Source organism: Pelophylax lessonae, assembly GCF_965119305.1.
Source record: "Pelophylax lessonae genome assembly, chromosome: 4".
NCBI lineage: Eukaryota > Metazoa > Chordata > Amphibia > Anura > Ranidae > Pelophylax > Pelophylax lessonae.
The window spans coordinates 135,337,377-135,362,476 of record NC_138771.1 but is presented as its reverse complement, the minus strand read 5'-3'; the positions used below and the strand labels follow the sequence as shown (position 1 = coordinate 135,362,476).

General features: G+C 46.3%; 1 protein-coding gene across 5 annotated transcripts in view; it reads left to right on the top strand.

The window, feature by feature from the left end:
• VPS13C (vacuolar protein sorting 13 homolog C) overlaps positions 1–25,100 on the top strand; it is a 555,353-nt gene that overhangs the window by 154,973 nt on the left and 375,280 nt on the right. For all 5 annotated transcript variants that reach the window (XM_082257056.1, XM_082257055.1, XM_082257057.1 and 2 more), the window contains 3 exons: positions 8,341–8,485; positions 9,849–9,943; positions 13,627–13,769. In XM_082257056.1, coding sequence (XP_082113182.1) covers positions 8,341–8,485; positions 9,849–9,943; positions 13,627–13,769 — 383 coding nt within the window. The remainder of the gene's footprint in view (positions 1–8,340; positions 8,486–9,848; positions 9,944–13,626; positions 13,770–25,100) is intronic.

The following is a 25,100-nucleotide window of genomic DNA, read 5'->3' as shown; positions in this document are numbered from 1 at the left end:
TCACGTTCGCTGGCCACCTGTGATCACTCCCCATATAGACAGAACATCACAGATGACCACAGGGAACCTGTGTTCCTGCTATGCAGGATACAGATCTCTGTTTATCCAGTCAGTCCATCCCCCACACAGTTAACAAGCACCCCCTAGGGACACACTTAACCCTCTGTTCGCCCCTGGTGTTAACCCCTTCCCTACCAGTGTCATCAGTACAGTAACAGTGCATATTTTTAGCACTGATTACATTTATTAATGTCACTGGTCCCCTCAAAAGTTTCAGGTGTCCGATCTGTCTGCCGCAATGTCGCAGTCCCGCTAAAAACTACATCGCCTTCATTACTAGTAGAAAAAAAAATAAATAAAAATGTCATAAATCTATCTCCTAGTTTGTAGACGCGATAACTTTTGTTCAAACCAATCAATATACGCTTATTGGGATTTCTTTTACCAAAAATATGTAGCAGAATACATAGTGGCCTAAAATGATGAAAAAATTAAATTTTTTTAATTTTTTTTATTGGCTGTGTTTTAGCAGAAAGTAAAAAAAAAAAATGTTTTCTCTTACGTCCTCCGACAGTCGCCGCCTCTTCATATTCGTCACATATGGGGTATTAGACTTTGCTCCGAAGGAGTAGCTAGGCAACAGAATATGTTAACAATAAAGCTTTAACATATCCCACCCTCAAGGGGTGGTCCCCTCAGTCAATACCCTCCTACTTCCTGCAACCATATCTCAGTTTTAATGTCTAGCTTGTCAGGAGTGGCTGGCTCTCTCTGTGCTGGGACTTTTTGTCCCAGACTCTTTCTTCTTTTTGATATTTTGTTTGAGTTTTCTCTCTACCTTTACTTAGCTGTTATTTTTGTCAGCATTAGTTAGTTCTTCGGACGAAGAGGATCATGCGGACTGGGTCTCGGGCTGATCCCCCTGGTCGCAGGTCGTGGGTCAGTGGCTTCCCAGTCTGCCATCGAGCGTTCAGCCAGGTAACGCTCCTGGCACGGTGAACGACCCATCCCTGTTCGGTGCAGGGATGATTGGTGAGGTGGCTACCTCACCGGACGCTGTGCGGTTTCTGAACCGCCATTGTGTGCGTCTTGAATTGCGACTCTCCCTGCCTCATGTGCAGCGGCTTGTTCGCCTGTGCGGGTTCCCCACGCCATGTGAGGTAAGTGTATCTATGTGGGGACCTGTCTGTCTGGGGGGGGTCTCAGTCTGGGACTGTGTAACCTGCCTTTAATCACACTGCTTGTCTCCCTATATCTCGGCTGCATGCTGTGGGCTGCAAGGGGGGGGGGAGCTGTATGACACTGAGTATGTCAGGCTGGGCAGTGTGAGGAGCTGTGTGCTGTGGGGCATGTTTTTAATGGCATGTTGGGGCATATACAGCGATCGCTGCGGCGATCTAACATGTATCCATAGTATGGGACGAGGTGTGTCCCCCAGCTGCCTTGGCGGCTTATGGGACGCAGAGAAAACGCAGGACGCCGCAGGTTTTTCCCTGCAATGCTGATTTTCAGCGCGCTGTTAAGGACCAATGGCGCGATTTGCGCAAGCCTTTTGCGGTACCAAGTAAATTTAAGCTGCGTTATCCTTTCTCGCCTGCCACTGATGAACGGTGGTGTGTGCCTCCGCCAGTGGATCATGCTATTGCGGTTTTGAACAAAGCCACTGCGATCCCTGCAGAGGGATCCCCTGTTTTCCGTGATGCCACGGATAGGAGACTGGAGTCTCTTGCCCGTCATACTTATTCTGTTACGGGTTCTATGCTTAAGGCTCTGTTTGCTTCTCTCATGGCGGCCCAGGCGATCGCAAGTTGGACGCAGATGCTTAGGCGCGTCCTAGTGGCCGATTCGGCCTCGGCGGCGACCCTGGATATGGTGGATCAGATCCACCAGGGTGTCATGTATCTGTGTGATGCGGACCTGGACCTGATTCCGTTGGCCGCGCGTGTGCACAGCGTGGCGGTGTTGTCTCGCCGCCTGGTTTGGTTGAAATGTTGGTCGGTGGACCAATCTTCACGTAAAACCTTAGCCAATCTGCCTTATGATGGGTCTCGCCTTTTTGGGGAGTCCCTGGATGTGTTGATTAAGGGGATTACCGGGGGTAAGAGCACTCTCTTGCCCCATTTCCCCAAGGCTAAGGGGGCTTCTGGGAAGAAGCATGCTCATTTTCGGCCCCCTCAGGGGTCCTTTCGTGCCTTTCGGCCGCACTACAAGGGCAAACCGTTCAAGGGCCAGGGCTCTCAGAAGAAACCCTGGTCTGGGAAACAGAAGTCCGGCCAATCCGGACCTGCGGCCCATAACAGTTCGGCCTGAAGGGGCGCCCTCACCCAGTTTTGGGGTGGGGGGACGCTTGCTCGGTTTTCTTCAGCCCTGGTTGGCCCGTGTGCGGGACAGATGGGTTCTGGAAATCGTTCGATCTGGTTACAAGATCGAGTTTCTCTCTCGGCCAGAGAGCAGATTTTTTCCCTCAATTCTACAACTGTCTCCAGAGCGCCTGCGGGATCTGCACCTGGCGGTGCGGGACCTGAGGGCTCAGGGAGTGGTGGTTCCGGTGCCTCATCGGGACAGATTTCGGGGGTTTTATTCCAATCTGTTCACCGTGCCCAGAAAGGAGGGCAAGGTTCGTCCAATTCTGGACTTGAAAGCTCTGAACCGCTCTGTGCGGGTTCGCAAGTTCCGCATGGAATCCCTGCGCTCGGTGGTGGCTGCCCTGGTTCCGGGGGAATTCATGGCCTCCATCGATTTGAAGGATGCGTATCTTCACATCCCCATATTCGAGGGTCATCAGAGATACCTTCGATTTGCCATTGCGGAGGATCACTACCAGTTCGTGGCGTTGCCCTTTGGGCTCGCCTCGGCTCCGCGGGTCTTCACCAAAGTGCTTGCACCGGTTCTGGCATTATTGAGAGCCCAGGGCATTTCTGTCCTGGGGTATCTGGACGACATTCTGATTCGGTCTGCGACCAGTCAGGGTCTGGAGCAGGACCTGTCTGTCACGATGCAAACTCTGCAGGAGTTCGGTTGGACGATAAATGTTCCAAAGTCGACACTGAGTCCGTCGGTTCGTCTTCCCTATCTGGGAATGATACTGGACTCGGTGCTGGCGAAGGTCTTCCTGCCGGAAGACAAACTCAGGACTCTTCAGGAGGAAGTCAGGTTCCTCAGGGACGTCCCGAACTCGTCTCTGCGGACGTGTATGAGATGTCTGGGATTGATGGTCTCGGCTTTCGAGGCGATTCCTTTCGCGCAGTCACACGCGGGGTCTCCAGGCGGAGATCTTGTCCAAGTGGGACGGGCGACCTCAATCTCTGGATCTTCAGATCTCGTTGAGTCATCGCACCAGGGAAAACCTTCTGTGGTGGCTCCAGTCCCCGTTGGTGTCCGGGGGCAAGTCGTTTCGTCCGATCTCGTGGACGATAATCACCACGGATGCCAGCCTGTCGGGCTGGGGGGGTGTTCTGGGCGTTCTGTCCGCCCAGGGGACCTGGTCGGAGGGGGAGTCTTCCCCCCCGATCAACATTCTGGAATTGCGTGCGATAAGGCTCTGTCTTCATCGCTGGACGGACCGGCTGCAGGGCTGCCCGGTTCGGGTGCAGACGGACAATGCCACGGCGGTGGCCTACATCAACCACCAAGGGGGCACCAGGAGTGCCCGAGCGGCTCGAGAAGTGGCCGACATTCTGTCTTGGGCCGAGACTCATGTCCCGGCGATAACGGCGGTTCACATTCCGGGAGTGGAGAACTGGCAGGCGGACTATCTGAGTCGCCAGACCCTGGATCAGGGGGAATGGTCTCTCCACCCGGCTGTCTTCCAGATGTTGTGCGCGAAGTGGGGTCTTCCAGATGTGGACCTGTTCGCGTCTCGCCTCAACTACAAGGTGAAGAGGTTCGTGGCAAGGACGCGCGACCCTCGGGCAGACGCGTCGGACGCGTTAGTGGCCCCGTGGCATCAGTACAGGCTGATGTACGCGTTTCCACCGATTCAGTTGCTGTCCCGGTTCCTTCGCAGGTTACACTCGGAACGCAGCACGGTGATTCTTGTGGCACCGGACTGGCCTCGCCGGTCCTGGTACGCAGACCTCGTGAATCTGGCGGTCGACGCCCCCTGGCGTCTGCCTCTTCGGGACGATCTACTGTCTCAAGGACCGATTTACCATCCTGCTTTACAGTCGCTGGCTTTGACGGCCTGGCTGTTGAGACCGAGGTCCTGAAGGAGAAGGGTCTCTCTCCAGAGGTTGTTCATACCTTGATCAACGCGAGGAAGTCTTCCTCGGGAAAGGTTTATTACCGTACTTGGAAGGCCTATTTTGCCTGGTGTGAGTCCAGGGGGTTTTCACCCCGCACGTACTCGGTTTCCCGTGTGCTGTCTTTCCTTCAGACGGGTGTCGATCAGCGTTTGGCGCTGGCTACGATAAAGGGTCAGGTGTCTGCGCTGGCCGTTCTGTTTCAACGTCCCGTGGCTTCCAACTCCTTGGTTGGCACTTTTATCCAGGGTGTGCGGCATCTGGTTCCTCCTAGGAGGGATCCTTTGCCCCCTTGGGACTTGAATCTAGTCCTGTCTGTGTTACAACGTGCTCCTTTTGAACAGATCAGGGAGATATCGTTGTCTATGTTGTCCAAAAAGGTCGCCTTTTTGGTGGCGATCACTTCGGCTCGCAGAGTGTCGGAACTGGCGGCTTTGTCCTGCAAGTCTCCGTACCTGGTTGTTCATTTGGATAAGGTGGTCTTGCGACCTAATCCTTCTTTTCTGCCGAAACGAGTTTCGGAATTCCATCTTAACGAGGATATTGTTTTGCCTTCGTTGTGCACGAAGCCTAAACATCCAAAGGAGGTGAGACTACATTCTCTGGATGTTGTTCGGGCGATTAGGGTTTACCTTAAATCGACTGAGTCTTTTCGAAAGACGGACTCCTTGTTTGTTCTTCCAGAGGGTCCTCGGAAGGGCATGGCGGCTTCCGCCTCTACCATTGCCAAATGGATCAGGCAGACCATTGAACAGGCCTATGCCTTGCAGGGGAAGGTTCCCCCTGTGCCTGTGAAGGCGCACTCTACTAGATCTCTGAGTACGTCTTGGGCCTGTCGTCATGGGGCTTCTGTAGCCCAGGTGTGTAAGGCGGCGACTTGGTCGACCGTACACACTTTCACAAAATTCTACAAAGTAGATGTTCAGGCATCGGCGGATGCTTCCTTTGGCCGCAAGGTTCTTAGTGCGGCTGTTCCCTAGGGTCCCTTGTTGGGGACTCCTGGCTGTTGGGATAAGTTTTGTATCCCCTGGTTTTTTGTCTTTTCCTGGGTTGTTGCTCCTGTTGAGCACTTATTTTTGCTGTTGCCCAGCTGGTTTCCTTCCTTTGGTAAGGTTCCTTTCTTTGATGTGGAGACTGCGTTGCCTTTCGGCGCGGATGCGTTTCCCACCCCTCATGTTTGCACTGCTTTGGGACGTCCCCATATGTGACGAATATGAAGAGGCGGCGACTGTCGGAGGACGTAAGAGAAAACGGAATTTTTGTAAAATCTTACCTGTAAAATTCCTTTCTCTGAGTCCTCCGACAGTCGCCGCCCCCGCCCCTCTTTTGGGGTTTGACTGTATACTCTACTGCTATTCCACTAAAACTGAGATATGGTTGCAGGAAGTAGGAGGGTATTGACTGAGGGGACCACCCCTTGAGGGTGGGATATGTTAAAGCTTTATTGTTAACATATTCTGTTGCCTAGCTACTCCTTCGGAGCAAAGTCTAATACCCCATATGTGACGAATATGAAGAGGCGGCGACTGTCGGAGGACTCAGAGAAAGGAATTTTACAGGTAAGATTTTACAAAAATTCCGTTTTTTTGTTTTTTAAGAATTGTCGCTTTTTTTTTTGTTTTTATAGCGCCTAAAATAAAAGTTGCAGAGGTGATCAAATACAGCGAAAAGAAAGCTCTATTTGTGGGGAAAAAAGCACATCAATTTTATTTGGGTACAGCGCCGCATGACCGCACAATTGTCATTTAAAGTAACGCCGTATCTCAAAACATGGCCTGGTCATTAAGGGGGTAAAACCTTATGGTCCAGAAGTGCCCCTGATTAACACCAAATAAAGTTAAGCTGTTCTAGTAGGTCTTTCCTGACATTTTCCTAGTCCCATCCTACAGCAAAAGCCATGGTCCGCAGACAGCTTCCGAAGCATCAGAGGGATCTCATTGTTAAAAGATATCAGTCAGGAGAAGGGTACAAAAGAATTTCCAAGGCATTAGATATACCATAGAACATAGTAAAGACAGTCATTATCAAGTGGAGAAAATATGGCACAACAGTGACATTACTAAGAACTGGACGTCCCTCCAAAACTTTTAAAAGGCCTGAAGAAAACTGGTCCAGGAAGCTGCAAAGAGGCTTACAGCAACATTAAAGGAGCGGTAGGAATATCTGGCAAGTACTGGCTGTGTGGTACATGTGACAACAATCTCCTGTATTCTTCATATGTCTGGACTATGGGGTAGAATGGCAAGACAGAAGCCTTTTCTTACAAAGAAAAACATCCAAGCCTAGCTAAATTTTACAAAAACACACCTGAAGTCTCCCAAAAGCATGTGGGACAATGTGTTATGGTCTGATGAAACCATGGTTGAACTTTTTGGGCATAATTCCAGAAGATTTGTTTGGTGCAAAAAATACTCTGCACATCACCTAAAGAACACCATACCCTCAGTGAAACATGGTGGTGGCAGAATTGCTTTCAGGTGTTTTTCTTAAGCTGGAACAGGGGCATTAGTCAAGGTAGAAGGAAATATGCACAGTTCCAAATACCAGTTAATGTTGGCACAAAACCTTCAGGCTTCTGCTAGAAAGCTGAACTTAAAGAGGAACTTCATCTTTCAACATGGCAACAACCCAAAGAATACAGCCAAATCACCAAAGAAATGGCTTCACAAGTAGATTTAAGTTTTGAAATGGCCCAGCCAGAGCCCAGACCTGAATCAGATTGAAAATCTCTTGGGGGATCCAAAGAGGGCTCCTCGCAATCTGACAGATTTGGTGTGATTTTGTGGGCAATATTGCTAAGTCCAGATGTGCCATGCTGATAGACTCATACCTAAAAAGACTGAGTGCTGTAATAAAATCAAAAGGTGCTTAAGCAAAGTATTAGTTAAAGGGTGTGCACACTTATGCATTCATAATATTTTCATTTTTTTTTTTTTTTACTTCCCTCCACCTAAAAGATTTCAGTTTGTTGTTCAGTTGAGTTGTACTGTTTATAGGTCACATTAAAGGTGGAAAAAGTTCTAAAATTATTTAGCTTTGTCTCATTTTTGTATATCACAGAAACGTGACATTTAACAGGGGTGTTTAGACTTGTATATCCACAGTATATAAATATTTGAAATCAAATCTTTATTATTTTTTGGCAGTAATCTGGTGTGGGTGGATACCTGCCAGTCACAGGTTGTGTCAGGCCCCTCTGTCCTGTGTCTTAGAATAGCAGGGAGATGAAGCCTCCACCAGTCAAGATTTAATATACCACCCTCTTTGTGTTTAGCTCTTTAGTAGTCATGGAGGAGGAGGAAGGGAATGGCCTGTCTTTTACCATTGTGCATACGCCGACATGTGTTTCTCTATAGTCACGCATGCTGCTTAGATGTGATGGGGAGGAAATGCTCGGGGTAGAAATACACCAAAACTGAGCATGTGTATTAGCGGCCAACACTGCTCTGCAAAATCCCCAACTGCATTGGGGACATAGACAGAAGGTGAAGATAGCAAGCAGCAGAATCAACCAGGTTTTTGCAGAATACAGAAGACAAATTTCACAGTGACTGAGTAATTATGAACAGCATGCAATTTAGCATATACCGATGGCTTTTAATGACAAGGATTTAATTACTCTTTAGGACTTGGTGTTTTCCTCATCTGCCTGCTAAATTGTTAGACACCTTTTACACGGGCTTTCCGATCCGATCTGCCTGTCAGTTTTTCTGACGGACCGGATCGGATGCTCCATGCAGCCCTATGGAGCAGCGGATGTCAGCGGAGACCTCTCCGCTGATGCCCGCTGCTATCCGCGAAATCCGGAGGGATGGAAACCCTATTTTCCATCGGTCTGGAGGATCGGATTGGATAGGATCAGATGAGAAAGGACAGGTGGCCCGTTCTTATCAAATCGCCCCATAGAGGAGAGCGGGGATCTGATAGCTCCATCTCTGCACACAGAGCGGAGACGGAGCTGTCATCTGCATGCTCAACGGGGATCGGTGCATTGCCCATGTGAAAGGAGCCTTAATGTAAATGTTCTGTATGTAAAATTTGTTTTCAGTTTTTTTGTTCCTTTGTGATTTGTTTAATCAATCATACCCTTTATTTTCAGGTAGTAAGGTCAGGACAAAAGGTACTAGCAAAGAAGGCTGCCCAAAGTGGAGAGAAGAAAAGTGGAGGCTGGTTTGGAGGATTATGGGGGAGAAAGGATACATCCTCTAAGAAAGAAGACTCTGATGAACTTTCTGTTCCAGAAAGTAACTATTTTATTTTGTGGTTTGCAAAAAACGAAAACTATATGAGGATTTCTGAATGGGCACTAGAAATATGGTTCACATGTTGCCCTATTTTTGATAATGCAGTGAACAATGTGACAAATGTTGTAAGCCATAGAAATCATCTTGCATCTTTCTGAATCCAGTATAGTGATAAAATAGTATTTGATTAGTTGATGAGTGCTACCTTTTTCCTGTCTTCATTACCTATTATTGACCTTTATGAAAAGGGAAAATCTTCGAATAAGGGGAGACAGCTCGACATATTAGTGAGTGGTGGGAGGAGAAAAGACTGCTGGTAGAGTGGGAAAAAGGCAGCTTGACCTGCATTATAGCAGCATTGTTTATAGCGGTGTTTTTCAATATTTTTCACCCAAGGCACTTTTTAGAATCGCGCACTAGCGCAGGGCACACCAGTCTAAGAGCTCGTTCACACCAGGGGCACAACCACTCCGAGCACAACTCCCAGCACAACCCTCCAAGCCTCCTAGAACAACACCCCCCACCCCCACACACACGCATACACACACCCAAATCACTCTCCCAGCACCACCCAGCCCCCCACCCACCCAATTCACCCTGCCAGCACACACCTCCCCACACAAATTGCCCTGCCAGCACAAACCATCACCCAAATCACCCTGCCAGCACAATCCTTCCCAGCAAAACCCCCCAAAATTCCCCCACCTAGCAACACCCAACACCTCCCCTTTTTAATCTCCCCTCTACCTAGCACAAATTCTGTCCCTACAGTAGTGACAGCAGCAGCGAGGGGGAGAGAGCCAGGAAGGGGGTGTGGGTTGTGTTCTCTGTCCCTCCCCCCTTCCAAACTACTCTTCTTCCTCTACATTCGAATTTGAGCGATCCTCTGTTAGCTTCTGTGCTACATGAGGCAGAGAGCTCTGTAAAGTCTTGTGTATACAAGGGGCAGAGAGCTCAGCCTGCACCTCCCCCACTCTCTGCTCCTCTCTGTACTCTTACCAGTAAGTCCTTAGCATGCGATGATGAAATCGGTTTGTAGGACGCGGTCAGGTGGCCAGCTTTCTGTTTTGCTGGTAAGATGCAGAGAGCACACCATATTTTACAGTGCTCTCTGCCTCCGCACAGGAGCTAACAGACGATCACTCATATTGGGCTATTGCCACTGAACCCCTGAAGACTCCCCTGTTGAGAAACACTGATTTATAGTGATGCAGCTGGACTAGGGGGGAAAACATAAGTTATGAGCAAAGAATTCGCAGAGCAGGTGTGCACCCTATAGTAGGTTTAAATTTAGATCTGATCATTTTCAATGCAGGCCTAAAAGTATTTATGTGAGAATGTACTATGTCACATTGTGTTCCAGAAATTGATGACCTTATGACTCCAGAGGAAAAAAAAAAGCTATTTACTGCTATTGGGTACAGTGAAAGCTCCTACAATCTTACTTTGCCTAAAAACGTAAGTGATTCTAATGCTAATGAGCACCTTTGGAAATGCCTAATAGATAATGGATGCTGAAATGTATTTAAACAAGCTGTGTTCATATGAGGAATGATGCATTAAGGGTTGCAGGTGAGCATCACTACTAGGAACAATCACACATTTGCTACCAGTTGAGTACTGGTATTACATTGTTTACCCATCCACTAATAGAGATCCACCTCTACCACCCTTTCCTCTAGTGATATTACATACATTTCTATATTTTAGTTCCAATGTCCATCCATATTTGCTTCCATAGTATCCTTTTTCCCCATATGCTTTTTATGTCCCAAGCCATGTCTTTTGTGCCTGCCTCGCAATCATTTCAGGGGAAGACTTTGTTTATATTTATCCATCAGGCAGTACTGTGTTAAAGCGGAGTTCCACCCAAAAGTGGAACTTCCGCTTTAGGGAGTCCTGACCCCCCGACATGCCACATTTGGCATGTCATTTTTTGGGGGGGGGAGCGGGTACCTAGTTTTGACAGGTACCCGCTCCCACTTCCGCTCGGAGCGCCGCGGCGCCCTGAGCGGAAGTTCTCCTCTCCCCCTCCCTCCCTGCAATCTTCTGGGACACGTCAGAGGTCCCAGAAGATTGCCGGCCAATCAGTGGGTACCCGGCTGTGAAGCCGCAAACTGTTACAGCCGGGTGCCCACAGCAGTGATGCCGGCGCCGAGGGAGAGGATCGAGGCTTCCGGCGGCCGCATCGCTGGACCGTTGGACAGGTGAGTAAATGGCTGGAACTCCACTTTAAATTGCTTTTTTAGTGAATGCACATTGTGTATTCATTTGAATGGAGTGTCCCCCTTGTTAATCCCTCGACCATAGACTTGCCTTTACAAATGTGCTTTGTTACTTTTTTACTGCAGTTTTCAACCCAAACATAAGTCCCTTCATGGGCTCAAGTATTTCTCATCATGTAAAGGGGTGAAAATCTGCAGTACAAAGCAGATCTGTTTAGTGTGAAAGAATTGAAGTTCTGTTAGCTGGGAATGAAAGGCAGGCACTGCAAAGTACAATGGATGTGAGTAAAATTATCAGGCAGTATGTGTATATTTTACAATTAAAGCTGAACTATCTAGGCTTACTATGAGTTAAATCCAAGAAGGTGCATGCCACATTATGGACTTATCTCTTTATATACATGTGACAGATTTATGCAGCACCAGGAAGATGGTTTCCAGAGTTCCAACACTGGGCGCTCTTGTCTCAGCTCCTTCAAGTGCAGGGTCGATGCAGCTGCTATGCCCATCCCTCCCCTCCTCTTGCCCAATCACAGAGGCCTTTCTATTATGTGAACCCATTCACAAAATACAAAGGTGTCTGTAAATGGGCAACAGAAGGGAGGGATGGACATAGCTGTGCTGTGTGTTATAAAGTTAAGTCCAGAAGGTGACATGCACCTCCTTGGACTTAACCCATAGTATACCTGCACATTTATTTATTTCCTGGATATGAGCTTTATTTTAGTACTACATTTGAAGTCCAGCTCCTTAATCCAAAAATCCATCCTTGCAATGGGTTTTTTAACTCCTGGAGTTAGGCTTTAATGACCCATAAGTTTTACCCAGCATTGTTTCTATCCACTCTGCTGCCTACACATGCACAGAAATCCAGAAGGTTGATATTTACACACTGTCATTGTACAGACTTCTGCTTTATTTGCTAAAATTAGAAGCAAAACTGTGTTTGGTTGTTTTTCTTCTATAGGATTACAGGAGGGAGAATATGTGTTAGAAAATATCTGTATTGTGGTAATCGCCTTCATATCTTTTTTTTTTTTTTTTAAACATCTGCTGAGTATTTTGCACATTTATCCATAAATATGAATTAAACCGCCAACATAAGCCACATTATGAAACTGATATAATTTTTTTTAAACTTAATTATGTAAAATGTATCCTTTCCTCCTATAACATTTCTGTTTACTGTAATATTAAGTGTTTTGCTGATGGACTCTTGATCCTTAGTGGGAGACATGCCTCATAAGATGTCAAAGCACTGTTTGCTCACCATGCCACAACTTAAAAGCCGTCACTTCACAATAATAAAAAGAACGATTATGCCTTTGAATTTTAGATCATAGACGATTGAGGTTCTTACAAGTGGTATTTTAAGAAATGAATAGCTTTACAGTATAATTTATATTTTCTACTGGGTGTAAAAAGTTGTCCACACTTCCTGCATGTTAATGATTGCACCTCAGTATGTCTTTTTGCTAAACGTATGAAACAACCAGACTAGACTGGTGGTCTACTGGTCGTTTGATGTTAAGGAGTCTGCCTTTCCCCTGGCCTTGCCTCCAAAGATTTGTATTTCTGACGGGACATGAGACTTTATTGGCTGTGAGGTAAAAAAAAAAAAAAAAACAGGAAGTAAGATTTCTATATGTGGTCTTGGGCCATTTTATTATGACAGTTTTAGAATAAATGTTCACAAAGGGTATACAAACATGATGTGACACAGGCAACTTGGCAACTTTGTCATGTGTGTAATAATACTAAAGCACTATTAAACCTAAAATCTGAAATATATTGCATCTTACCAATCCTAAAATGTGGACGCTGCATTAATTGGCTTTCTTATGCTTTTTTTTTCTTTTATTTTTACCTGGCGATATGGCTAGCAACACGCTTCCTGTCTTGGAGTGTCTCAACTCTGGATGGGAGAACAATGGAGAGACCTTTGAACAGCAGCATTGTCAATCTGGGGAGAGGGTAGTGTTAGATGCACTTGCAGATTTATTTTCAATCTATGATTATTTAAATATTTTTTGCATAAAGTGCAAAGGAATCAACATAAAATATAAGAAGTAGAGAAGGAAGGTTGGGGGGGGTATGGAATAAAGAGGGAGGAGGAGGAGGAGAAACACAACCCAGGGGAGGCATACAGGGAAGGCTTCACATTAGCAGATTTAGATACACTTGACTAACATATTTAAGCTTTATACTTACTAACACTTTATAAGCAGTTACAGCAAGTTTTTTTTTTTCTTTTGGGATATAAGTTTTAGAAAAACAAATAAAACCTGATCATTTTATGCATCCATTTTAAATTGCTTGTCTTAATATTCCAACTGCGACTTTTGCTGGACACCCTGGCCTGTTAAAGGTAATTGAAAAACAACAGACTTACTGGCAGCTAAAAATAAAAGAAAAAAGACTAAAAAAAAAAAGAATGCAGTTACCATACCTAAAAATTGGTAAGTTGCAATGTACTGTAATACATTTTTGTAGTTGGGTTAAATTAAGATGTTATTACCAATGTTTATATGATTATACCAAGCTTGTATGCGATCATTCAATGATTTTTATTTTGGGTTGAATCAGTGTATACTTGTAATCCACTTTTTACAAGCCATTGTTTAGCACACCTTGTGAACCTTCTGTTGGTTTGTTGTATACCCTACAGTGGCATTTCTGAGAGTCTGTGAGATGTTGTTTAGAGTATTAAATGCAAATGTGTAAATTTTCAAAATTTGATCCAATCCAAGCAGAAAATACAGGACACTGAACCAGGCTCTATGAAGGTACACTTTAACCTCAATGGAGAATTGCAGATAGCTGCCAAAAAGTACCTAATAATAAAAAACTACAGTTTTTAAAAATTGGTGGTCCTTTGGTCTGTTAAATAATTTTTATTATTTGTTTTATTTCTAGTACGTTGCTCACATACTGGGTTTCAAGCTTCTCAGCACATCTATAACTATCCGAGAGGATGACAATGCACCAGAGACACTGAAAATTCAGATAATTGATCTCAGCACAAAAATCTCCCAGAGACCAGGCGCACAGGCTCTGAAGTGAGTATTGTATTTTTTTTTTTTTTTTTTTTGTGGACATAAATGCCTTCATGGGTCAATTGATATGAAAGTGCTTCATGGTATAAATGAAATTCCACATTGTGCCAACTTTGGTGTGGAATAACCCCAAATGCTCTTAACTTAAGGTTTCCATTTGTCCCTCTTTACTGGGGACAGTCCCCATTGTATGAGGTCTGTCACCAAATTTGTACCCAGGAGCCAGGCACAGTAGTCCTTTGCAGTGCAGGCTCCAACCCAAATGACATTGCACAAATGTCATTCCACACATTAGACTTCAATACTGCGTGATCCGGACCAACTTACCTGCTCAAACATTCTCTGCCTACTATTCTTCCAATTGTTGCTGATATTGGCTGCTATACAGCATCCCAACCAATCGCAAAAAATTCCTCGTCTGCTCCTGCACAGCTGACTTGGGATGACATCTGAGCAGATGATGAGTTGCATTTGTTAGTAAACACCAGAGGATGAGGGTGTCCTGCCGGGCCAATGGCGGGCTCAAGTGTGTGTAGATAAAGGCAGAAAGGTGCAGACAGATTGTAGACAGGATAGGTGCATTTACAAATCAGAAGTCCGTAGGCTAGCCAGTAAGAGTGAAGCTGAGGCTTAGGAAGGCGTTTGTACCACCCAAACTTATAAACCAAACTGGTTAATACAATCCTAAACACTAAACTGTGCATTACTAAACTCCTGTGTTCCTTGATCCTGACCCTAAACTCTGTTAATCCCGACCCCTGAATTCTCTGCTTTATTTAATCCTGACCCCTGAACTGTGTGTGGTACCTAATCCTGGCCTCTGGACCCCGTGCATTACTTAATCCTGACCACTGCAATGTCTGGTTTACTAAATCTTGACACCCGAACTCTCTGCGATACTTAATCTTAACCCCTGAACTCCATGCTTTACCGATTGCCACCTGGGACAGTTTTGACAATTTTCATATACATATGAAAATCTGCATTTCTCTTTCATTTATTGACAGGCACAGCTCCTGATCTTCATAACCATTCAGTTATACTGCCCCCTACAGGAGTAGGATTCTAGGCAGAAAAAGAATCTGGCTACGCCTATGGGAAGTACCAGGGGGTATACTCCCTCCCTCTGCTATAAGTACTCAGGTTTTTTCTGCCTAATCAGGAGTAAGCACCTAGTTCCTTGCTGGGATCTCTGGTCCTGGCGATTTTTTCCTTTTCTATAGAACTTTCTTTTCTCGTGGTTTTTCCTGCAAGATCTACAATCAACTGCCGGACTGGACTACGTGCTAGATAATCTATCTCCAGTGGTCACCCCAGTCTGGCCAGCAAGTGCCCGCAGACCTCAGCTCCGCGCTAGGTCGGCCGCGACATAGCCCCACTGGACGGAGGCTGGTCTGCGAGGTAAACGGCTTGCGAGGTCGCATCTCAATTTATAACATTTGTATCATGTTTTTTTTTTTCTGGATTTTTGGTCCGTATTCTGTCTCTATCATTTAAAATACTCCTATGATAAAAATTATAAACCCTTAATTTCTTTGTAAGTGTGCACGCTTACACAATCTGCAGGGAATCCCATAAATATTTTCTCCAACGTATGCTGCTCTAAAACCTGGATATATCTTTGAGCATTAATGGTGCCTTGCCAAATGTGCAAGCTTCTCCATTTCATACTCACTAATGCACCCCCACACCATCAGAGATACTTTTGAACTAAGCACTGATAACAAGCAGGAAGGTCCCTCTCCTCTTTAGTCCAGTGCAGCCTTTCTCAACATTTTTTTTAACACAGAGGAACCCTTGAAATAACATTACGGTCTCAGGGAACACCTGCTAAAACCTACTATGTCTACAACTCACGATACCTTAGTGTTATGGCCAGTGGGAAGAATTACCCACTTTAGCAGTTCCCACTGGAGTTAGTGGGAATTTATCTGAGAGTCAAAAATTGCACATTTCTTAAGCTATCCCTAGCAACCTCTGAAGGAATCCTGGTTGAGAAGCCCTGGTCCAGAGGATGCAATGCCCATATTCAGTTTCTCTGAATCTTTTGATGATATGTGTAGCACCCTCCTAGGTAGTGTGTATAGTTTTGGCTCTGTCTGCCTATCAGAGGAACAGCAGGCAAAATCTATATGGCTCTTTGCTTAACAGGGAGCAGGATCTATGAGTTAGGTCTGCTCATGGTGCTCAGTGTGTAATTCATCTGGTCTGGGGAGTGTCCTCACTGGTCAAATAGGGAGGTATGTTGGACAGTGGAGGAAACCTGTCCAATGGTTACCGGTTACACAGGCTTTGATACAGCCCCAGTGATTGGCACAGGCTGGTAGTCTCTGTGCATTCTGGGGTGTGGTATAAAATGCAGGAGCACATGTGCTCGGGGTCTTTGGCTGGTGAGCAGAGTCCCAGAAGGAGGGTGGAGGGGGCCTCCTCTTCTGCAGCAGTGGGTGTATGGTCGCAGGCAGTCGGCCTGCTGAGCCAGAAGGAAGGAGCTGAGCCCAGAGGTCCAGGAGAGCTGACTAGAGGGGTTGAGACACTGGAGAACCTGGAAAAACAGTATCCTTAGTACAGGGGATTGTGTCTAAAGGCCTGACCAGGAGGGGGGCCACCCCGGAGTAGAGTAGTCAGAGGACGGGTGTCTGCTTGTGGAGTGAAAGGGGGTTCTAGGCGAATACCCTGAAGATAGTGTGCAACCAAGTCTTTTGTTCAGAGACTCAGTATCTACAATTCATCTAGTGGCAAGGTGAAATTCGCAGCCTGGCTGCATCTTCAGATAGAAGTCCTCAGGATTGTGAATAGTTCAAGTTCAGGAGAATCCCACTCTTTCCTTCTCCCATCCCTATTTATAATAAAACAACCAAAACCCCTATACTGTTCTTTGACTGAGCCGGAAAGTAAAGTGTTAAGTTCATGCATGCAGTTGCTAACGGTAACCCAGGGGAATGCGAAAGAGGAAGCATTCGGCAGTGCTGCATATATACTGTAGATGATGATATATTTGCATTTTTTTTTTTTTTCGTCAAGGAACATTTTTCAGAAAATGTGTAAATGTAGCTTTTCACAGATTGAGGAACCTTGGTCCATCTTTTTTTATGAGACACTCTGACTCTCTAAGATGCCCTTTTTTTTTTTTTTTTTTTATACCTAATCAGGTTACTGACCTGTTGCCAAGTAGCCTAATTAGTTGCAAAATATTTTGACAGCTCTTCCCTGTTAGTATCACTTACTTTGTCAACTTTTTGTTGCCCTGTCCTAACTTTTTTGAGATCTGTGTTGCTGCCATCAAATCAATAATGACTTTATGAAATTTGCAAATTGTTTTTATATAGATTTTACACAGCATCCCAATCTTTTTGGGAATTGAGGTTGTATTGCTCTTACTCCGATGTTTGTGACAATACCCCCATGTGTGATGCAATCATCATTTCTCTGTGCGCTCATTGACAGATGTAGTCCTCCTTGATTAATATCAACTCGGGTTATACTGCCCTCTACAGGAGTAGGACTAGACAGGGAAGAAAACGTTCTGGCCACACCCTAGGGGCAGTCCCAGAGGGTATATCCTCTCACTTCCTGCTACAGCAAATCAGTTTTTTTCTGTCTGGTTAGGAGTAAGGACCTAAATTCCTTGCTAGGATCTTCGGTCCTGGCAGGATTTTGTTTTAGAAATACTTTTTTAGACAGCTTTTTTTCTCCAGTGTTCCTGGGAGATCTTCAAGCAAGCACGCTGAAACTGGGCGACGGGCTGGATGTTTAGATCCAGTGGTCACCCCAGTTCAGCCTACGAGCGCGTGCAGGCCATAGCTCCTTGCTGGGTCGGCCGCGACATAGTCCCACTGGACGGGGACTGACCCTGCGAGTTAAACGTCTCGCCTGGACGCCAATGACCAGCAGAGTCACGGCGTCCACATTGGTTGACAGCCCCCCCACTCCGGTGGAGAGGGGTTCTGTCAGGAGTTGGCGCCCGCCTGGTTCCGGTATGGTGAGTAGAATGTTCCCCCTCTCCCCCTGTCGGGTTTGTTGGGGACGCGGGCCCCTCTCTGGGATGGTCGGACACTCAGTTTCTGGGTCTCCCCTCTATCCTATAACAGGTCACAGATCCCCCAATTTGAGTGTGATTTTGTGAATAGAAACCAGGAGGCTTGGTTTGGGAGCTGACTATCTAAAGTCACTATATGACTGTAAGTGTGACTGAAGTCAGTGGCAGACTACTAAAAGGCATTACTATTGAGGTATAGAGGTATCCTACCTGTCATAGTGTGTACACAGGCCGATGCCTATGCCTGAGTTACTGCAGCCACAGATCGCCATCCCTCCAGAAAGCCTGTCACTTCCACAGGCCGCACAGCCTCCCGCAGGCCGAGGACATCTCCCGCAGGCCGAGGCACTCCCGCAGGCCGCACAGGCCGAATGCACACCTCCCTCAGGCCACTGCTAGCTTGCAAGCCGCCGCTATCCTACACAGGCCACCGCCATTTTCCTGCAGATCGCACGAGGCCGCCATATTGGCGTAGCCTCGTGTCTCCAGCATGGGGGCGGCCATGTTTGAGGTGACCAAACACCTCGTGGAGTAATTGGGAGGCGCCTGAAGGCGTGTAAAGGGGCAGAGCCGCCTCCTTGGCCCGGGAAAGCAAGCCAAAGACTTCCTGTCTGTAACAGACAGTGCTGGAAGCAAGTTGATAAGAAACTTCTGTGCATCAGGTGAGCTTGGGGTCTCTCTCTCTCTCTTTCTGAGGGGTCCAAGCAGGTAGACTGAGGGGCGCTATTGCGCTGGGGGTCTAAGTAGAAAAAAAAAAAATGTTTTTTTCTTGCAATTCATTTTTTTGTGTTTGCTGGCAAGTGTCTTGTTACATGAACCCTGCCACACATGTATCCCCACCTGATCCCCTTGGGGTGGCCGCAGGACCCTCCAGTACCCCACTTGTGATGATGCATTATCAGCAGTTTTGGAGTCTTTGGTATTCCGGGTGGAGGTAGCCTGTCAGGGACGGGGGTCAAGAAGAGCGACCGCCGCCTACCCCTATGTCATCTGATACTTCAGATACGGATTCTGAGCTGGTCATTGCAGTCCCTTTTCTGGGGTTGTTGTCTCAGGTACGGTCTCCTCAGACAGTGAGGAGGACGCTTCTGCCTCCGCCATAGCACAAGAAGCGTTGGTGGAAGCACTAGTTGTGTCTGTCCGGGAAACCTTAAATCTTGAGGTTACACCGGCAGAGGTAGCTGAGACTCGTATTCCTTTTTTGGTACTAGCAAGCCTACCAAAATGGTGAAGGGTTTCCCTTGCCCAAATGGGGTCGTCCATAAACGAGCCCCTGCTATTTCCAAACGCATTGCTAGGTGCTATCATTTTGAGGAATCCCTCATTACAAAGATGGACGGTACCACCAATAGTGGACCCACCGATTTCCAGACTAAATAAAGCCACTGTTATCCCGTTGGATTGACAGAATGGGCCCCACCCATCTCTAGGGTGGGGGGACGTCTTCACCGGTTTCCGGATCCATGGCTTTCCAGAATCCCGGATAAAGGGGTTCGCGAGGTCATACGGTCGGGATACAAGATCGAGTTTCGATCACTTCCACCGGTGCGATTCTTCCCTTCCAAATATTCGACATCCCCGGGTCGCTTAAAAAGCTTTGCGGGGGACAGCTTGATGCAACAAGCAGTGGTAGTTCCCATTCCTTGGAGGAGTTCTAGTCGAACCTGTTCACAATGCCCAGGAAAAAGGGCAAGGTGCGTCCAATTCTGGACTTGGGAAAGATGGAGTCCATCCGAACAGTGGTGGCCTCCCTGCATCAGGGGGATTTTTTGGCGTCCATAGACATTTAGGATGCCTATCTTCATATCCCCATCTTCACAGGACATCAGCGTTTTTCTTTGCTTTTCCCAAAGATCATCCCTGGTTCCCACCAGGAGACTGAACTATCTGGGCCTAATTTTGGATACATCCTTGGCAAGAGTGTTTTCTCCATGCGGAGAAACTCCAGAAGATTCAGTCAATGATTCGGATGTTGCTATCCGTCAACTGGCTGGGAGTGATGGTCGCCTCCTTAGAGGCAGTACCGTTTGCCCAGCCTCATACCCGAATTCTCCAAGAGGAGATTCTTCTAATATGGGATCGGGATCCCGATTCCCTGGACAATCGGGTCCGATTGAGCGAGCGGACCAGGGAGGCTCTGGTCTGGTGGCTTTGATCTCCGATGCTCAGCCAGGGGGAAGTCATTTCTTCTGATAAATTCCAGGTAAATGTGTTGGAACTGAGAGCGATCAGACTTTGTCTGATTTACTGGACCGAGCAGCTCCAGGGCAGTCCGGTTCGGATCCAATCGGACTATGCCACGGTCATGACTTATGTCGATCACCAAGGGGCACCAAGAGTGCTCTGGCGGCCATAGAAGTGGCCAACATTCTTATTGGGGGAACAGTTGTTCCAGTTCTCTCCGTGATATTTATCACGGGGGTGGACAGGCAGATTATTTCAGCCGTCAGATTCTGGATCAAGAGGAATAGTCTCTTCATCCAGAGGTATTTCACCAGCTGTCCCTTCATTGGGGCACCCCGGATATGGACCTGTTGGCAGGTTGGCTCAACAGGGCTCGCACCCGCGATCCTCTAGTGGACGCAGCAGACGCGCTGAGCGCCCCGTAGGGGAAGTATCAGCTACTGTATGTCTTCCCCCCTCTCAAGTTACTGCTGAGATTTCTCCGCAGGATAGAGGTGGAGGGAACTCCAGTTATCCTGGTAATTCCGGGCTAGCCTCGTCAAGCCGGGTACGCCGACTTGAGCAAGACTAGTTGCGGACGCTCCTTGGAGACTTCTTCTCAGGGAAGATCTGCGGTCGCAAGGACCGATCTTCCATCGTGCTTTACAGTCGCTGGCTTTAACGGCCTGGCCATTGAGACCCAGGTACTGAAGGACAGAGGATTGTCCGCTTCAGTTATTCCTACTCTAAAGCAAGGAAAGCGACTTCCAGCAAAGTCTATTATCGCACATGGAAGGCTTATATTGCGTGGTGTGAATAGTAGGAGTTTTCCCCCACGTACCTATTCGGTGACCCGAATCTTGTTTTTTTCTGCAAAAGGGGGTTGAGCAGAAACTATCCTTGAGCACTATCAAGGGTCAGGTTTCAGCGTTAGCAATCTTCTTCCAGAAGCCTCTGGCTACTCATTCCTTGGTGCGGAATTTCATCCAGGGGGTGCAGCACTTGGCTTCGCCAGTGCGCGCGCCCTTACCACCCTGGGATCTTAATTTGGTGTTGTCGGTTCTTCAGAAACCTCCCTTTGAAAATATCAGGGAGATTCCCTTGCTTACATTATCCCAGAAGGTGGCCTTCTTGGTGGCTATCACTTCTGCACGCAGGGTGTCAGAACTGGCTGCATTATTGTGTCATTCCCCATATCTGGGGATTCATAGGGATAAGGTAGTTCTTCATCTGAAGCCATCTTCCGTTCCCTGTTAAAGCACACTCTATTCGGGCGCTTAGTGTTTCCTGGGCCTTCCACCATCAGGCGTCAGGGGTCCAGGTTTTCAAGGCGATTACTTGATCGTCTGTTCATACCTTTACAAAATTTTATAAAGTTGATGTGATGGCATCGTCGGATGCCTCATTTGGCCGCAAGGTTTTGCAGGCCGCAATTTGAGGAGACCGTTGGTCTACCTCGAGGGTTTGTTGGGTTTTTTCACTTGGGTCTCATCTTTTTGCTCGATGAGTCCTTGATGCTTCTGGTTGGCTCCGGTTGGGCCTTCTGGATTTTGATTTCTGTTATCCCACCCCTCATTTGTGGCACTGCTTTGGGACGTCCCGAGTTGATATTAATCAAGGAGGACTACGTCTGTCAATGAGCGACAGAGAAAAATGGATTTTTGTAAAATCTTACCGTAAAATCCTTTTCTCTTAAGCTCATTGACAGACGTAGTACCCGCCCCTCTGTTTTTGAGTTGGGTTGGGTTAAATTCTCTAAACACTGCTTTGTGACATAACTGATTTGCTGTAGCAGGAAGTGAGAGGATATACCCTCTGGGACTGCCCCTAGGGTGTGGCCAGAATGTTTTCTTTCCTGTCTAGTCCTACTCCTGTAGAGGGCAGTATAACCCGAGTTGATATTAATCAAGGAGGACTACGTCTGTCAATGAGCTTAAGAGAAAAGGATTTTAAGGTAAGATTTTACAAAAATCCCTTTTTACAAATTCATGCAGGGCCTATGTGCGCACTTGTATTTACGCATGAGCACCGGGGAAACTTCAAAAAAAAAAATGTAAATTATTTATATTTTATCTACATTTTTTTTTCTAACAATATTTACATTTATTTCTTTTTTAATTAAAGTTTATTGCTTTCGCAACAGGTGAACAAGACCGCTTGTGATAGCTTTGGGCAGTGACAGGGAATCTTTATTGAGACACCTGATATCTGTCCTGCCCTTCAAAGCATCTGAACAAACGCAGATCTGTTTGATCAGATGCTTCCCTTGCTCTAATGGTCAGGTAAACAGCTCTGAAACCGGAAGTGACAAAATTCTTCCAGCTTCATTCATCACAGAGGAGATACTTGAAATGGATTTTCATCCATCTCCTCTATGGGTAACTGACCTGACAGTAGGGATGGGCTCAGGCGTGTTCGGATCCTAGTCCCAACCCACCTCAGCAACCCCACCAAGAACCCATCACTGCACACCGCCGTGCATGAGCAGCCTAGTCACTGCATGCGAAATGCCTCACTGCCTATGATTGGCGATGTGCAGTGACGGCTTCCTGGCAGGATTACTCAGGTGGGTTGGGACTAGGACCTGAACACGCCTGAGCAGGGAGCCCATCCCTACCTGACAGCTTATAGCGGTCCCGGCTCCCCGATGGAACTGTAGAGCTTGGGAACAGCAGTGGGTGGTGCCGGAAAGGAAGGGTGAACGCTGTAAAAGTGATTTTTATTTACTGGAACTTCAAGCATATGTCTAATGAATACTCTGCCAATGGTATTGCAAACCTGGAACCTGAAGGATTGGGAACATATTTTACCTAGTGCCTTATTTGGTTACAATAGTTAGGTTGAAAAGAGACACAAGTCCATCTAGTTCAACCAAAAAAAACAAAACAACCATACAATCCCATATACACAATCCTATACCCACAGTTGATCCAGAGGAATGGTTGAACAGGGTCAATCATTCCTGAGAGAGAGACTCAGGATTGAGTGTCAAATGAGAGACTGTCCCAAAGCGAGTGTCAAATGAGGGACAGTTGGGTCCAGTGTACAATTTGTCAGAATTCTAGCTGCTGTGTATCTATAGTATCCCACTACCCATGTTACATTCTGGTTGTACAATCTACTGGATTTGCTAAAGATATCTTAAAGTAAAATATTTTATAAATGGATCGTAAAATCGTGTGTGTGGTTATCTTTATAATCTACAGGATATATAAATCTATTAAAAACAATCAAATTTCATTTATTATTTTATACAGTCTCATAAGGATTGACTGGATTTTATGGGAACCTATACAAATTACAATAATAATAGATTGTAAAACAAGATTGTAATGTATGTGGCTAGTAAAACATTATTTCAGGCATATATTTTAAGCCACAAACAAATCATGTTTGTAATTTTTAAAACTTCTGAATGTTAATTTGTTGGAAAATAAATTGAAGGAAACCATGTTGGGAGGGTAGCATTAATTATTTAATATTTACATGCCTTTTCTTAAACTCATCTGCTCATGTACAGTATCTCACAAAAGTGAGTACACTCCTCCTCACATTTTTTGTAAACAGTTCATTTGTTTTCATGTGACAACACTGAAGAAATAACACTTTACTGCAATGTAAAGTAGTGAATGTACAGCTTGTATAACAGTCAAAATAACTCAACACACAGCCATTAATGTCTAAACCACTGGCAACTAAAGTGAATACACCCCTAAATGAAAATGTCCAAATTGGGCCCAATTTGCAATTTTCCCTCCCCAGGGTCATGTGACTCGTTAGTGTTACAAGGTCTCAGGTGTGAATGGGGAGCAGGTGTGTTAGATTTGGTGTTATAACTGTCTCATAATGGTCACTGGAAGTTCAACATGGCATCACATGGCAAAGCACTCTCTCTAAGGATCTGAAAAAAAGAATTGTTGCTCGACATAAAGATGGCCTAGGCTAGAAGAATATTGCCAAGACCCTGAAACTGAGCTGCAAGTTGGCCAAGACCAAACAGCTGTTAAACAGAACAGGTTCCACTCAGAACAGGCATCGCCATGGTCAGCCAAAGAAGTTGAGTGCACGTGTGCTCAGCACCATATCCAGAGGTTGTCTTTGGGAAATTGATATATAAGTGCTGCCAGCGTTGCTGCAGAGGTAAAAGGGGTGGGGGGTCAGCGCTCAGACTATACTCCGCACACTGCAGCATATTGATCTGCATTGCTGTCGTCCCAGAAAGAAGCCTCTTCTAAAGATGATGCACAAGAAAGCCCGCAAACAGTTTGCTGAAGACAAGCAGACTAAAGACATGAATTACTGGAATTACTGGAACCATGTCCTGTGGTCTGATGAGACCAAGATAAACTTATTTGGTTCAGATGGTGTCAAGTGTGTGTGGCTGCAACCAGGTGAGAAGTACAAAGACAAGTTTGTCTTTGCCTACATTCGAGCATGATGGTGGGAGTGTCATGAACCAGGGCTGCATGAGTGCTGCCGACACTGGGGAACTACAGTTAATTGAGGGATCCATGAATGCCAATATTTACTGTGACATACTGAAGCAGAGCATGATCCCCTCCCTTCGAAGGACTGGGCCGCAGGGCCATATTCCAACATAATGACCCCAAACACATCTCGAAGATGGCCACTGCCTTGCTAAAGAAGCTGAGGGTAAAGGTGATGGACTGGCCAAGCATGTCTCCAGACCTAAACCCTATTGAGCATCTGTGGGGCATCCTCAAATGTTAGGTGGATGAGCGCAAGATCTCTAACATCCACCAGCTCCGTAAAATCATGGAGCAGTGGAAGAGGACTCCTGTGACAATCTGTGAAGCTCTGGTGAACTGTATGCCCAAGAGGGTTAAGGCAGTGCTGGAAAATAATGGTGGCCACACAAAATATTGACACTTTGTGCCCAAATTGGACATTTTCTCTTAGGGGTGTACTCACTTTTGTTGCCAGCGGTTTAGACATTAATTGCTGTGTGTTGAGGTATTTTGAGGGGACAGCAAATTTACACTGTTATACAAGCTGTACACTCACTACTTCTACTTCAACTACTACATTCTAACAAAGTGTCATTTCTTCAGTGTTGTCACATGAAAACAAATAATAAAATATTTACAAAAATGTGAGGGGTGTACTCAATTTTG